General features: G+C 51.9%; 1 protein-coding gene across 1 annotated transcript; it reads left to right on the forward strand.

Moving 5' to 3' along the window:
- The first annotated feature begins 6298 nt into the window (after positions 1 to 6298).
- On the forward strand, positions 6299 to 7063 carry LOC128967490 (olfactory receptor 14J1-like). The gene has a single exon (XM_054381632.1). It carries the CDS (start codon positions 6299 to 6301, stop codon positions 7061 to 7063), a length of 765 nt encoding a protein of 254 aa, XP_054237607.1.
- The last annotated feature ends 8745 nt before the right edge of the window (positions 7064 to 15808 follow it).

Raw genomic sequence — 15808 nt, forward strand, 5'->3', positions numbered from 1 at the left:
ACCTTCCCCACACTGCAAGAGGTAAGGGATCCATGCTCAGAAGGGAGAGAGAGGCAGAAAGGCGGCCAGAAAAAGGGCCAAATGCTGTCTGCACTCATCTGGTATAACAGACACAGGGCTGATGGGATAAAATAACCTAGATTCCAATTTCCTGCATCTAGCTGTCCCTTGGAGGACTGTCAGCTCTCAGGCTCTTAAAGGCATCTAGTTTTAGACCACAACACCCATTCATAGAGCAGGCAGTGAAACATCCCAGAGACAGAGGTGTGAGATCCCAGAACAGGCTGTGTGACATCCTAGAGCAGCTGTGACACCTAGGTATGTGTGTGACATCTCAGAGAGGGCTGTGTGACATTGTGAGTGTTATGTGTGACACCAGAAAGTAGGCTATGTGACATCAAATATTTTGTGGTATCACAGAGTGGGCAGTGTGACATCACAGAGCAGGGTGTGAGACATCATAGGGTGTGCCCTGTGATGTCCTAGAGTAGGCTGAGTGACTTCATAGATCAGAGTCTGTGGCACCTCAGAGCAGGTTTGTCCTGGTTTGGGGCTGGACAGGTCCTCTGTTGCCTCGAGAGGGACAAAAGAATGACTCTCACACCAATGGATTGGAGAGTGATGGAAAGTTGAAATGGAAAAGCAATTGGTGTTTTACAGAAACTCCAAAGCATAGTGGCAAAGATATCCCAAAGTGTACAGAGTCCCTTACACCACACCCAAAGGCCTCCCAACTCTTCCCTTCTCCCCACATGAGGGTGTAACCAAAACCCCCAGGGCTCTTTCTTCCCCACTACTTCTAGGCTAGTCCCAGGCTGGCCAGGTCTGAGACTGCCTCCCCTCCTCCCCTTTCTCCTCCTGGCATTAGGCCTAGACAGGTCTAAGAGGCCTTGAGATACTCCCCCACCATTACCTGATAGGGAGCATCTCCCATGGGTGCAGAGAGGGAGGAAAGAGGAAGGGAATGACTTTGCAGATGGATTGATATGGCTCAGGATTTCTGGGCAGAAATAAGATGATTCCTGTGCTCACCTTACTGGGTTGGACACTCAGGACACCCAAGGTGTAACTTCTGTGGCAGTAACAGGAGGCACCCAGCCTGAACTGCCACAAGGCTGATTGACATCATGGAGTACTGCATCCAGTTCTGGAGTCTCTTTTACAGGAAGGATCTGGAGGTGCTGGAAGGTGTCCAGAGAAAGGCCACAAGGATGAGCAGAGGCCTGGAGCTCCTCTCCTATGAAGGCAGACTGAAAGAGTTGGGGTTGTTCAGTCTGGAGAAGAGAAGAGAAGGCTGCGAGGTGACCTTATTGTGACCTTCCGGTATCTGAAAGGAGCTACAAGAAAGCTGGGGAGAGACATTTTAGGGTGTCAGGGAGTGATAGGCCTGGGGGGAATGGAACAAAACTAGAAGTGGTGAGATTCAGATTGGAGGCTCCCCCTCCCCCCTTTAAGGCCAGGCTGGATGTGGCTGGGAGCAACCTGCTCTAGTGTGAGGTGTCCCTGCCCATGGCAGGGGGCTTGGAACTCGATGATCCTTGAGGTCACTTCCAGCCCTGACAGTTCTATGGTTCCATGATTCTATGATTTAGTGAGATGTGTGACAGAGCAGGCTGTGTGAAATCAGAGAGGGATGTGTGACATTGAAACATGTTGTGTGACATCACAGAGAGGGTTGTGTGACGTCATAGGGTAGTTTAGGTGACATCACAGAGCAGGATGTGTGACATCATACAGAGGGTTATGGAATATCACAGTGAGGATTGTGTGCCAGCAGACAGCACATTGTGTGCATAGTGCAGGCTGTGTGAAATCCTAGAGAGGACCTTGTGTGCTATCATACAATGGTCTGTGTGACAGCCTCCTGTGGGCTGAGTGACATCACAGTGTGCATCCTGTGACAGCATAGAGCAGGCTGTGTGGTATCATAAGAGGGTTGTGTGAGATCACAGAGCCAGCTGTGTGACATCATAGAGAGGGCAGGGTGATATCAGAGTGAGCTGTGTGACATGACTGAGTTGGAGGTGTGCAGGGTGTGAGACATCACAGAGCAGGCTGCATGACATCATTGAGAGGATTCTGTGATGTCACAGAGCAGGTTGTGTGACATTGCAGACCTGGCTCTGTGACATCATAGAGAAGGCTGCATCACATCACAGAGCTGAGTGTGTGACATCACAGACCAGGCTGTGTGACATCACAGAGTAGGCTTTGGACATTGTAGAGTGGATTGTGTGACATCATAGAATGGTCTGTGTGACATATTAAGGTGGGCTCTGTGCCATCCTGTGTGATACCAGAGAACTGGATGAATGATATCACACAGAGGGTTATGTACCAAAGTAGGTTGTATGACATAGAGGAGGTTCTGGAACATCATAGACAGGGCAGTGTGGCACCATGGACAAAGCTGTTTGACATAAAAGAGCAGGCAGTGTGACATCACAGAGACAGGTCTGACATCACAGAGAGGGTTGTGTGACATCATAGAGCAGGTTGCAAGACATCCCAGAGCAGGCTGAGTGACCTCATTTAGTGGTAGGTGTGAGAGCACAGAGCCAGAGCTGTGATGTTCCAGAGCTGGCTGAGTACCATCCTAGAGCAGGTTGTGTGACATTCTAGAGAGGGCTGGATGACAGCATAGAGCTGCCTGTGTGACATCCTAGAGTGGTTGTGTGACATCCTAGAGAGGGCTGTGGGAAATGACAGTGACCTGTGTCACATCCTAGAGAGTTATGTGTGACATGAGGGAGCAGGCTGTGAGACAGAAGGTGTGACAGCATAGGGTGGGCTGCATGGCATCAGAGAGTGAATTGTGTGACTGCAGAGAGAGGGTTGTGTGACATCATAGCTTGTGTTCTGTGACATCATAGAGCAGGCTGAGTGACATCATAGTGTGGGTTGTGTGACATTGTAGAGCAGGTTGTGTGACAGCATAGAGTGACTTCTGTGACATCATGGAGCAGTCTGTGTGATATCAGAGAGCTGATGGTGTGGCCACATAGATCTGGGTGTGTGACATCATAGAGTGGGTTCTGAGACATCATGGAGCTGCCTGTGTGACATCACAGAGCCAGCTGTGTGACATTGCCTTGCTCTGCTTTCCTGGATGAGATGGTTCTGTCATGGATCCTCCAAAGGAAACAAGGAAGAAACTGAGCAGTTGGTTGGGAAAAGTTCCAGAATTGGATTGTGGTTACCTGTGCAGGGGGAAAGGTTAGAAATAGAGAAAAGAAGGAAAAAATGAAGAGAGAGCAAAAGCAGAGAGAGTTCCCACTGTGGCTCCAGAGGATGTCTCACTGGTCCTGAAGGCCTTGATCAGTGGGGAAGCTGTGATCCATGGGGGAGCTCTTAACTTCCCTGTTCCCTTGGAGGTTTTGCCTCTCACACTCATTCTCATCCTACACCAAATGGATTTCCCTTTGTCTAATTCTCCCATGGAGTCAGTCAGAGAGGGAAACTTGGCCATCAACTTGAACCTGCATAAACCTCTCCTAAGCTTTGCTAAAAAACATCCAATTGTGGCAAATTCTCCTCCTGCCTCAGCAGAACTGACTGCTGCTGACTGTCCTCAGCTGCAGTTGGCTTTGGCCTTGTTCCTCACAAGCCATGGCCATTGCTGGCCTACAAATGGCAACTCTTTCTTTTGATGGGGGCTGGCTCAGATGCAAACACCCCCATGGTGTGTGTAGGGACCTGCAGTACTGTAGAGAAGGGTTGGGGATGAAAGAATCAAAAAATGCTGGAATGGTTTGGGTTGGAAGGGACCTAAAAGAGCATCTAGTGCCACCCCCTGAGCATGGGCAGGGACATCTTCCACTAGTTGAGGTTGTTCAAAGTTCCTAAGCTTGGACACTTGCAGGAGCATCTCCTTCTCTGGGCAACCTGTTCCAGTGTCCTGTGACCTTCATCAGAAAAGATTTCTTCCTCATATTCAATCTAAGTCTCCCCTCTTTCAGTTTAAAGCCACTGTCTCTTGACCAGATGTTTGGAGGCCTCTGTCGTGTGACCACGAGATAGAGGCTGAAGGCCCTGGACTCAGTGACATTGGTTCTCTCCACATCCCACTGCTCCAGGAAGAGCCCTGAGGGGTGAGTGAGGGACAGGATCTGCCTGTCCAGGGGCCAAGGGTCAGGGCTTGACCCTTTGCATTAATGAAACACCTCCAGGTTTACTCAGAAACCGAGACACCTTCCTCTGCTTGTCCTGACCTCTCATCACTGCCTTCGGAATCAGAGAGACCTTCCTCTGACAGTGCTGACCTGTCAGCACAGCCTTCATTTCCCTCCTCTAACCCCAGCCTGGAGACACTTTCCCAGTAGTGTCCTCACTGGAACCCATCAACACCACAAGAAACTTCAGAGTTTGAATGACTTAAACTTCTTGACAGGTTTCATCATCTTCCTCTCAGTCTCTGATGTTTACATGGCACCAAAGCCACCAGAGGGATCATTACATGCCTTGGGCTGGTCCTCTGCTGCTCAGCTGGGCTGAGCTCCATGGGTGGAGGGAGCTGCTGGCAAGCAGGCAGCAGACAAAAGAGACAGTTCTGGCCAGGAGCAGCTCCTCTGAACCACACAGCAGGGTTGAGGGCATGGCCAGAGGATCTCAGGAAGATGAGGAAGGCAGAGAGAGGTCCAACTTGTCCAGGAAGGTGACTGAGTGCTAAATGGAGGAGAAGTCACTGCAGTCACTGACATGGTGAGTCTGTGGGTGCAGGGCAGGGCAGGTGCAGGTCCTGGAGGCATCTCCTAAAGCTGGCACAGCCACAGCTGATTGGGGCTGTAAGGAAAACTTCCTGTCCAGAGGCTCTTCTCAGGCCATTGTGAAGAGCTGTGGAGCCCTGGGGTGCAGGCAGGGTTGGACAGGGCTGTCCTTCAGAGCAGGGTCCCTGCAGCCCAGGGGCTGTGTGCTGGGGCAGGGACTCTGCTGCCTGCCAGCCTCAGTTCTCAGCCTGCCCAGGGAGCTCCACACACTATGGTGGGGAGAAGCTGTGAGAGGCAGGAGACAGCCCTGGCAGGGCAGGGCAGGGCAGGGTCCTTGTGCTGTGGAGAGGGAGCTGTGCTGGGCAGAGCTGCTCACAGTTCTAGCTCCCCCCTGGGCATTTCTTAGGAGGCTTTCCAGAAGAATATCAAGGTATTATTTTCCTGGAAGGGAAGGAGTCTTGGCTTTGAAGTTTGATCACCTTGGTGTGCTGGGTGGGCAGTGTGAGACTAGAGTGTGAGACTGCAGAAGACTCTCACACCAAAGGTCTCATTGGTGTTTGTCTCAGCTTCTTCTGAGCCCTTGCACACTCAGAGATGCCCCTGGGCAGTATACTGGTGCTGCTGGCAGGGGTCTGCAGGGCAGAGCTGAGCACACAGCAGGTGGGATGGGCTCTGTCAGCAGGGACAGGGAGGAGAGCTGGGCACAGAGATGCAGCTCCTGGCAGGGACAGCTGCAGGCAGCAGAGACTTGGGCAGGAGGGCGGGGAGCGATCTGCTGCCAGAGATGCCCTGCCAAGGGGGATCAGGCACCTCTGTGCCATTCTCTGCACTGCAGACACACTTCCCAATGCAACCTTTTGCTCTCCTCTCCTCCCCAGCAGAGGCAGTGCCCTCCAAGCTATGGGCTCCAGGGCATCAGTCAACAACTTGGCAGCTGACATTCAGCTGAAGGCTCCTGGAGTGTGCACACAAAAGGCTGACAAAAGCTCTTCAGTGCCATCCTGGGAGCTGCAGAGAGCAGAGCTGTCAAAGGAGAAGGCTTCAGCCCAAGCCCCTCTGCCTTTCTCTCTTCCCTTCATTGTCTCTGCAGCACTGCACTGCTCTTCCCTCATTCTCCAGCCATCCACAGGACTCTTGCTCTGGGGCATTGCTGTTGCCATGTGGTCACTTTGTGTTCTGACTCTGACTCTGCAAGTCCTGCCCCAGAGCTGTCTGCATGGAAACTAAGTGTCCAAGCTGCCTTGGAAGCTGTGCTGAAGATGCCAGAGGTTGGGGGTGGTGGGGAATGAGCTGATCCATTGGTGCTGCAGCTCAGGGAGGAGGTGTTCTGTGAGCACTGCAATCTTGGTGTGCAGAGAGAAGTGTTCCCTAACTTGTCCCTGCCTTTTCCTCCTTGCACAGGTCTGCATGGGCAGAGGCAGCAGATGGCCAACAGCAGCTCCATCCCCCACTTCCTCCTGCTGCCATTGCCAGGCACAAGGCAGCTGCAGCTCTTGCACTTCTGCCTCTTCCTGGCCATCTACCTGGCTGCCCTGCTGGGCAATGGCCTCATCCTCACCACCATAGCCTCTGACCACCACCTCCACACCCCCATGTACTTCTTCCTCCTCAACCTTGCCTTCATCGACATGGGTGCCATCTCCACCACTGTCCCCAAATCCATGGACAATTCCCTGAGGAACACCAGGGACATATCCTATCCATCATGTATTGCTCAGGCATTTTTCATTCTCTTTTTCCTTTCAGCAGAGGTTTCTCTCTTCACCATCATGTCCTACGATCGCTACGTTGCCATCTGCAGACCCCTGCACTATGAGACCCTCCTGGGCAGCAGAGTTTGTGTCCACCTGGCAGCAGCTGCTTGGGGCATTTGTTTTTTCTGTGCTCTGCTGCACACAGCCAATACATTTTCCCTGCCCCTCTGCCAGGGCAATGCTGTGGAGCAGTTCTTCTGTGAAATCCCCCAGATCCTCAAGCTCTCCTGCTCCACAGCCTACCTCAGGGAACTTTGGCTTATCGTGGTCGGTTGCTCTTTAGCATTTGTCTGTTTTGTGTTCATTGTGGTGTCCTATGTGCAGATCTTCAGGGCAGTGCTGAGGATCCCCTCTCAGCAGGGACGCCACAAAGCCTTTGCCACCTGCCTGCCTCACCTGGCTGTGTTCTCCCTGAGTTTCAGCACTGGCATCTTTGCCTACCTGAAGCCTCCCTCCCTTTCCTATCCATCCTCGAACCTGGTTTTGTCAATTCTGTACTCAGTGGTGCCTCCAGCAGTGAACCCTCTCATCTACAGCCTGAGGAACCAGGAGCTGAAGGCTGCCCTGAGCAAAATGATCCCTGGATGCTTTCAGAAGCAATAAACTGTTTGCCTTCTCCTGCAGAGCAGTTCTGATGTCACTCAGTGCAGGACCAATGTGGCCTTCTCTATCTTTTCCTGTTTCCTTTAGATTTTTACTCTTTGCAACATTTTCTTCCCCTTTGTAATTCACTCGCTGCTTTTCTTTTGTTAACAAGAGTTTATGTTGGACGAGCTGTGCTCCTTGTTTGGCTAAACAAAATAAAGCACTTTTCCAGAACATAACACAATAAAGGACTTTTTGGTAACATTTTTTTCCTCCTGAGATCCTTCCTCCAAGAATTTCCTGAGCTTCAGGGGCAATTCCCTTGTGCAGAATTGGCAGAGGAAAGAGTCCCAGCACAGCAGCACTGCCACAAAGATCCAGCACTCCCTGGACCCCCTGCTCCCTTCCCAGTACAGTCTGGTCTCTTCCAGTACACCCCTCCTAGCACAAACTGTTCCTCATCCCAGCACAAACTGATCCTCTGACTCTCTCCCTACCAACTCCATCCATCCCAGGACATATTTCATACCCTGACCCCTCCCACTACAGAGTGGCCTCATCCCAGTACAAACTGCAGACCCTGATCCCATCCCACTAGATACTGGGCCCCAGCTCAGTCCAAACTGGGTCCCTTTAAGCCCTTCACATACACACCTGGCCTTGTCCCAACACAAACTCTTTCTCCTGATCCCATCCCAGCACAGTCTTAGACCTATCCCAGGACAAACTGCAAACCCCAGATAGGTCTCAGTATCAAATGAATCCCTCCCAGATGCAAAGCCAATAACATGAGCACCCTCCCAGTACAGGCTGTGCCCCTTCCCAGCAAAACCTGCACAGTCTGAGCTGCTCCCAGTGCAGCTGTGGCCACCTCCCAGAACAAACTGCATCATCTTGCCCTCTCCCAATAGCTTCTGGGTTCCATTCCAGAACAAAATGCATCCCCAGGCCTCCTCCTAGGACTGACTGCAACCATTCCAGTACAAATTGGACACCTGATGCCTTCCCAGTACACTCTGGGCCCTGTCTCAGTACAAAAAGTCTCTCTTTAACCTCCCCAAGTACCCCTTAGGCCCTGTCCCAATATAAACTGCATCCCCTTATTCCCTCAAGGGATAGACTGGACAAGGCTTCATGGAAACTGAACCCCTTGGTCCTCTCCCAGTACAGATCAGAGCCTGATCCAGTACAATTGGCATCTCCTGGGATCCAGTACAGTCTGGTTTCTGCCCAATACCAACTGGATCTCTTGATCCCCTCCCAGCACAGCTGTGGCCTCATCCCAGTACAAAAGGGTTATTTTGCCATTTCCCTGTACAGTCTGGGTCCCACCCTGGTACAAAGTGCATCCCCTGGGAGCCCTCATTCCATCCCAGGACAGCCTGGGCCTCATTCCAGTGTGCACAGGACACCCTGATGCCATCCCAGTTCACACTGGGCTCTCCTTCCTTTACAGACTGAATCTCTTTAACCCTCCCAGTACAGACTGGGCAAGTCCCAGTACAAACTGCATCCCCTGCTCTCCACCCACTACAGGTTGGGTCTGGTCAGAGTACAAACTGCATCCCCTGAGCCCATTCCAGTCTCAACTGGGCCTTGTCCCAGAGCAGCTGGGTCCCATTAACACCTCCAAGTACAACCCTGGCCTTACCCCAGTATGAACTGGTTCCACTGATCCCCTCCCAGTACAGACTAGGTCTCAATTCAGTACAGAGTGGATCCCCTGGTCTCCTTCCACGAGTGACTGTGTCCGTAACAGCACAAACTGCACATCAGACCCCATCCCAGTATAGCCTGGGCCCTGTCCCTGCCCTAACAGTGTCCCTTTAAGCCCTCCAAGGACAGACTAAGCCTTCACAGGGTCACAGCTCACAGGATGGGAGGGGTTGGAAGGGACCTCTGAAGATCATCAAGTCCAATCCCCTGCCAGCACAGGTCACAGGAACACATCCAGATGGGGCTTGAAAGGCTCCAGAGAAAGAGACTCCACAACCTCTCTGGGCAGCCTGTTCCACTGCTCTGTGACCCTCACACTGAAGAAGTTCCTCCTCCTGTTGAGGTGGAACCTCCTGTGCTGCAGTTTCCATCCATTGCCCCTTGTCCTATCTGTGTCGGTGTGAGCTGAAATTCCCGCCCACCAACAATAACCAGGCTAGCTCAGTCTGGAAGCAAATGAAAAGCTGTATTTACAAGCAGAGTCTAAATTCTACAATGAAATGCAATGAATATGTACAAATATACAAAATTCACAACATTTACAAATATATACAATCAACAGAAAAGCACAACCAATCTCCCTTTGCTTCCCCCCCAAGGGGACCCTCCCAAAGGGGCCTCTCTCTCCCAGGAGCTTCCCCCCACACCCCCCTGGACAGAGAAGCAGAGTTAGTTAATCAGAAAGTTGTTAACTTAGCTGCCAAGGTCAGTACGTGTTATCTTCAGCCAGAAGAGAAGAAGAAACAGCAGCCAGACAGCCCAGCAACTGCCCCCACTGCCGAACGCAGAATGTGCAGAGTGCCTACTTTGTTTTGGGTAATAGTTCTTAAACATTTCTATCTACCCAATGGAAGTGTTTAGAACAATCTTTATTTTGCTTTCTTACACCCAATAGTGACTTATTTACATTCTTTCACTTTCTCTGTTCTGAACTTTGCAAGGAAAAATTTAAAAGACAGTTTCAAACCATCACACCTATCCTAGGGTGCAACTGAGCAGAACCTGTCCCCTCCCTCTTGACCCCCAGCACTCAGATATTGATAGACATTGATCAGATCCCCTCTCAGTCTCCTGCTCTTCAGCTCTCTAGGTCTCTCAGCCTCTCCTCACAGGGCAATGCTTCAGTGCCTTCAGCATCCTGGTAGTGCTCCCTTGGACTCTCTCCAGCAGATCGCTGTCCCTCTTAACCTGGCGAGCCCAGAACTGGATGCAATATTCCAGCTGTGGCCTCACCAGGGTAGAGTAGAGGGGGAGGAGAACCTCCTTGGATCTGCTGGACACACTCCAGCATCCCTTTGGCCTTCTTGGCCATCAGGGCACATCGCTGTCCCATGCAGAACTTGTTGTCCACCAGCACTCCCAGGTCCTTCTCCTTGGGGCTGTTCTCCTGCAGACCCCCTCCCAACCTGTCCGGCTGCAGTTTATTCTTCCTTCCCAGCTGCAGGACTCTGCACTCATCCTTGTTGAACCTCATTTGGTTTCTCGCTGCCCAGCTCTCAGTCTCTCCAAGTGAATGGCCTCACAGCCTTCAGGTGTCTCAGCCAAGCCTCCCAGTTTGGTATCATCAGCAAATTTGCTGAGCAGACTCTGTCTGTCTGTCTGTCTGTCCCCTCATCAATGTCATTGATGAAGATGTTGAACAGGACAGGACCCCAGGACCAGGACTCCACCAGTTACAGCTCTCCAGCTGGACCTAGCACCACTGACCACCACTCTTTGGACTCTATTTTCCAGCCACTTCCCAGTGGCATCCCTCAGGGCAATCCCCTGGGCCAGCACTGTGGAATGCCTTCCTTAACTCCCTGCACCATCTGACCCAGGGCCTTGGCAGCTCCTCTGGAGATGAAGCCAAACTGGGCAAAGCTCTTGAGGGACCTCATCTGCTTCACCCTGCCATGGGCAGGATCCTTGGACAAGATGATGCACAAGGATCTCTTCCACAAATGTCCCAGGACGGATCCAGCAGCTCCTCTGAGGAAGGTTTCTCCACTCAAAGCCTTGGTAGGAAATCTACCAGATGGATTTGGTGAAACTTTGATCTGCTCAGGTTGTGGCCACAAGGATGATGATGGTTGGGTCACATGATGATCAGTGGTCAGTTGTGTCTCAGGAACTCACTAGTCAGTAGGAATGCCAAGGACTGCGAAGGGGGAGGTGAGGCCACTTCTGCCTCATGAGAGGACTTGGCAACAGCAGGAGCACAGCTGGGAAAGGGACTGTGAGGTCAGTTCTGTCTGCAGGAGCTGACAGGGCAGCCCTTGGCTCATGGCTGGCAGATGGGCAGTGACTGTGAGATGCCCTCTGCCAAGGGGCCTGGGCTCACTCCAGGAAGGGGCTCATGGTTTGGTTGCTGTTTCTCTGCTGCCTGAGTACCTGATGGGACAGCAGCAGGCACAGGGCTGTGTGCTGTCTGTCCAAGAAACTGCAAGGCCAGCAGCCTTGGGAGCTCCTGGTGAGGTAGGAAACAGCAGGAGAGAGGAAGACTGCCACATGGTGCAGCCTGGCAGGTGGAGGCTGGACAGGAGGAGCAAAAACCTCCCTCGAAGGGAAGTGCTGTGGCCTGAGAAGATCTCCAGAAGGAGTCTGGGATCAGTCCTTCTCTTTGTGCTCCAAGGAGCAGAGTGTGGGCAGGTGTCAGTGAAGGTGTGGAAATGCCAAGGTGGGGAAGTGAGATGAGTGTCTACAGCCTGCAGGGAAGGAGAAGCAGCTGTGAGACAGTGCAGGACAAACCTGTGGTGTAGATGGCAAAGGGCAATGGCAATGGTGGTAGTGACCAGGAACCCAAGGCTATGTCCCTTTGACTATGCAATTATCTGCCACAGAGGCCTGTGAGGAGATGTTGTCCTAAGGCACTGGGAGGGCCTCACTGCCTCTTTCCATAGCCCCTGGGAGGCTGGGGACTGTCATGCCCTTGTCCTTCACTCAGCAGCACAAACCCTAGAGGGATCCTAAAGAAAGGCTGGAGAGGGACTTTTCCTGAGGGTGTCTGGTGACAGGACAGGAGGGAAAGGTTTTAAGGTGAGGAAGAGTAGGTTTAGACTGGATAGGTTTGACTGGGTAGGTTTAGTCTGGGTCTTAGGAAGAAGTTCTTCAGTATGAGGGTTGTGGGACTCTGGAATAGGCTGCCCAGGGAGGATGCCCTCTCCTGAGGGTGTTGAAGGCCAAGCTGGATGAGGCCTTGAGCAGCTGAGTCTATTTGAGAGGCATCCCTGCCTGTGGTAGGGAGGTTGCAGTAGATGAGCTCTGAGGTCCCTTCCAACCAAGGCCATTCTATGATTCTATGAAACCCACACCCCACATCCACTGCACCTGAAGAGCCTTGACCCACACGTGAGGGACAGGATCTGCCTGCCAGGGCCTGTGGTCAGGGCTTGGCCTTTCTGCTCCATAAACCAAACCCAGGATTTTCTCCCCTGCAGTTTGTCTTTGTCTGCAATCACAACCTCCATTGAGCTGCTCTAACAAGTCCCTGGGGAGGCTTTGTTGGTAACCACCCTCAGAGGGGACAATCAATGCTTCAAGGTGCTTTGTGTTATGCTTCTTACTTCTTGTACAGTTTCTTCAGTCTTCTCTCAGTACCTGAGGTTCATGCAATGATCCCCAAGTGCCCTAAGGAGCTGTTTGTGTCTCTGTTGTTTTCTTCAAGGTTTCAAAGTGCACCTCAAAAAGCTCAATTTTGTTATGTCAAAGATAAAAGATTTGATTATTTCTCAGATTAAGAAAGAGGTGACAACAGCATCCACCAAGCCAGAATGATGCAGGAGGTCTGGACTGGGTAGAGAAACTGTCCTTGAGGTGTACCATTGAATGGACAACTTTGCTCCTCACCCTCCCCCATCCTCACCACTCCTGTCACTGCCCACCTGGGGCTTCCATCACTGCTCCTTGCATCAGACTTCTGCACTGCTCTCTGCAGCTGGAGCTCACAGCTCCATGGCACCAGCTCCCCCCTGCTCTCCTTACACAACTGGCTGCACACAGCCCCAGAAGAATTGTTGCTCTTTGCAAGCCAAGCAAAGCAAAGGCTGAGAAAGTTCCCTCAGCAATCCAAGCCCTCTGCAACCACCTGCTCAGCACAAGCTGTCTCTCAGCAGCTTGCCTGTCCACAAGGATGAGGCAAAGCCAACAAGTTGTGAGCTGGCTGTGATTTCTCAGCCAGTCAAGAGTTCTTGAGAGTGAAAAGGAGATGCAAAGGTTGGATTCCAGCAGCCCTTCCTCTTTAACCACTTTGCAATTAAAAAGGCAATTCAGCAGAATGTGTTCTAATCAAACAGCCTCTGAATTGCAGAGGGGAGAAGGACAAGGCTGACACTGACTGACTGCAAGGGATCCTGAATTCAGATCTCTTTCTATGGCTGTGCCTGGACGGACCCACAAAGCACACAGACACAGGGACAGAGCTGGCTGGGGACAGTGCAAGATAGAAACCTTGACCCTGGTGACAGCAAAGCTGTCTATCCTAACACACAGAGAGGCTGCCCTGCAGTTCAGCTTCAAGAATCAAGAATCAAGAAGGTTGGAAGAGACCTCAAGGATCATCGAGTCCAACCTGTCACCCTACACCTCATGCCTATCTAAACCATGGCACCAAGTGCCACGTCCAATCCCCTCTTGAACACCTCCAGGAATGGTGACTCCACCACCTCCCTGGGCAGCACATTCCAATGGCCAACCACTCTCTCTGTGAAGAACTTTCTCCTCACCTCCAGCCTAAACCTCCCCTGGCGCAGCTTGAGACTGTGTCCTCTTGTTCTGGTGCTGGTTGCCTGGGAGAAGAGACCAACCCCCTCCTGGCTACAACCTCCCTTCAGGTAGTTGTAGACAGCAATGAGGTCTGCCCTGAGCCTCCTCTTCTCCAGGCTAAACAGTCCCAGCTCCCTCAGCCTCTCCTCATAGGGCTTGTGCTCAAGGCCTCTCCCCAGCCTCGTTGCCCTTCTCTGGACATGCTCCAGCAATTCAACATCTTTCCTAAACTGAGGGGCCCAGAACTGGACACAGGACTCAAGGTGTGGCCTAACCAGTGCTGTGTACAGGGGTACAATGACCTCCCTGCTCCTGCTGGCCAAACTATGCCTGATGCAGGCCAGGATGCCATTGGCTCTCTTGGCCACCTGGGCACACTGCTGGCTCATGTTCAGCTGCTGTCACCCAGTACCCCCAGGTCCCTTTCCACCTGGCTGCTCTCCAGCCACTCTGACCCCAGCCTGTAGCTCTGCATGGGGTTGTTGTGGCCAAAGTGCAGCACCTGGCACTTGGATTTGTTGAATGCCATCATGTTGGACTCTGCCCATCTGTCCAGCCTGTCAAGGTCCCTCTGCAGAGCCCTTCTACCTTCTAACAGATCAACACCTGCTCCCAGCTTGGTGTCATCTGCAAATTTACTGATGATGGACTCAATCCCCTCATCCAGATCATCAATAAAGATATTGAACAGGATGGGGCCCAGCACTGATCCCTGGGGGACACCACTAGTGACAGGCTGCCAGCTGGATGTGGCACCATTCACCACCACACTCTGGGCTCGGCCCTCCAGCCAGTTCCTAACCCAGCACACAGTGCTGCTGTCCAAGCCACAAGCTGCCAGTTTGGCCAAGAGTTTGCTGTGGGGGACAGTGTCAAAGGCCTTGCTGAAGTCCAGGTAGACTACATCCACAGCCTTTCCTACGTCCACCAGGCGGGTCACCTGATCATAGAAGGAGATCAGGTTGGTGAGGCAGGACCTGCCCTTCCTAAATCCATGTTGGCTGGGCCTGATTCCTTGGCTATCCTTCAGGTGCGCAGTGATTGCCCCCAAGACAATCTGCTCCATGATTTTCCCTGGCACTGAGGTCAGGCTGACAGGCCTGTAGTTCCCAGGTTCTTCTGTCCGTCCCTTCTTGTGGATGGGTGTCACATTGGCCAGTTTCCAGTCTTCTGGGACCTCTCCAGTGAGCCAGGACTGGTGGAAAATGATGGAGAGAGGCTTGGCCAGCTCATCTGCCAGCTCTTTCAGCACCCTAGGATGAATCCCATCAGGTCCCATGGACTTGTGAATATCCAAGTGACTCAACAAGTCTCAAACTAATTCCACATGGATTTCAGGAGTACAACACTGCTCCTTGACCCCATCAACCAGCTCAGGAGGCCAGTTATCCTGAAGTCCTCCTGCCTTACTGTTGAAAATGGAGGCAAAGAAGGTATTTAGAATCTCAGCCTTCTCCTCATCCTTAGTTACAATGTTACCCTCCACGTCCAGTAAAGAGTGGAGGTTCCTCTTGCCCCTCTTTTTAGCATTAATATATTTATAAAAATGTTTTTTGTTGTCTTTCACAGAAGTGGCCAGTTTAATTTCTAACTGTGCTTTTGCCTCTCCAATTTTTCTCCTACATGATCTAACAACATCCTTAAACATATCACTAGTTGCCTCCCCCACTTTCCAAAGGCGACAAACCCTCTTTTTTTTCCCCTAAATCCTTCAGGAGCTGCTTGCTCATCCAGGCCGGTCGTCTTCCCCGCCGGCTCGTCTTACGGCATGTGGGAACTGCCAGTTCCTGTGCCTTTAAGAGCTCCTGTTTGAAGTAGGTCCAACCATCCTGGACCCCTTTGTTCTTAAGGGCTGTTACCCAGGGAACTTTCTGAATAAGTTGCCTGAACAACCTGAAGTTTGCCCTCCAAAAGTCCAAAGTGAGGGTTCTGTTACTGCTCCTCCCTATTTCCCTGCATATTGAAAACTCCACTATCTCATGGTCGCTGCACCCTAGACAGCCTCCAACCATCACATCTCCCACCAGCCCTTCTCTATTTGAGAACAGCAGATCAAGCAGAGCCTTGCCCCTGGTAGGTTCACCTAAGAGCTGCATCAGGAAGTTGTCATCCATGCACTCTAGGAACCTTCTGGACTGTCTCCTCTCTGCTGAATTAAGTTCCCAGCAGATGTCTGGTAGGTTAAATTCCCCCACAAGGACAAGGTCTGATGATCTTGAGACAGCTTCCAGCTGCTTATAGAATATCTCATCAGCCTCCTCATCCTGGTTGGGTGGTCTATAACAGACTCCAACCAGGACGTCA

Source organism: Indicator indicator, chromosome 6 (assembly GCF_027791375.1).
Source record: "Indicator indicator isolate 239-I01 chromosome 6, UM_Iind_1.1, whole genome shotgun sequence".
NCBI lineage: Eukaryota > Metazoa > Chordata > Aves > Piciformes > Indicatoridae > Indicator > Indicator indicator.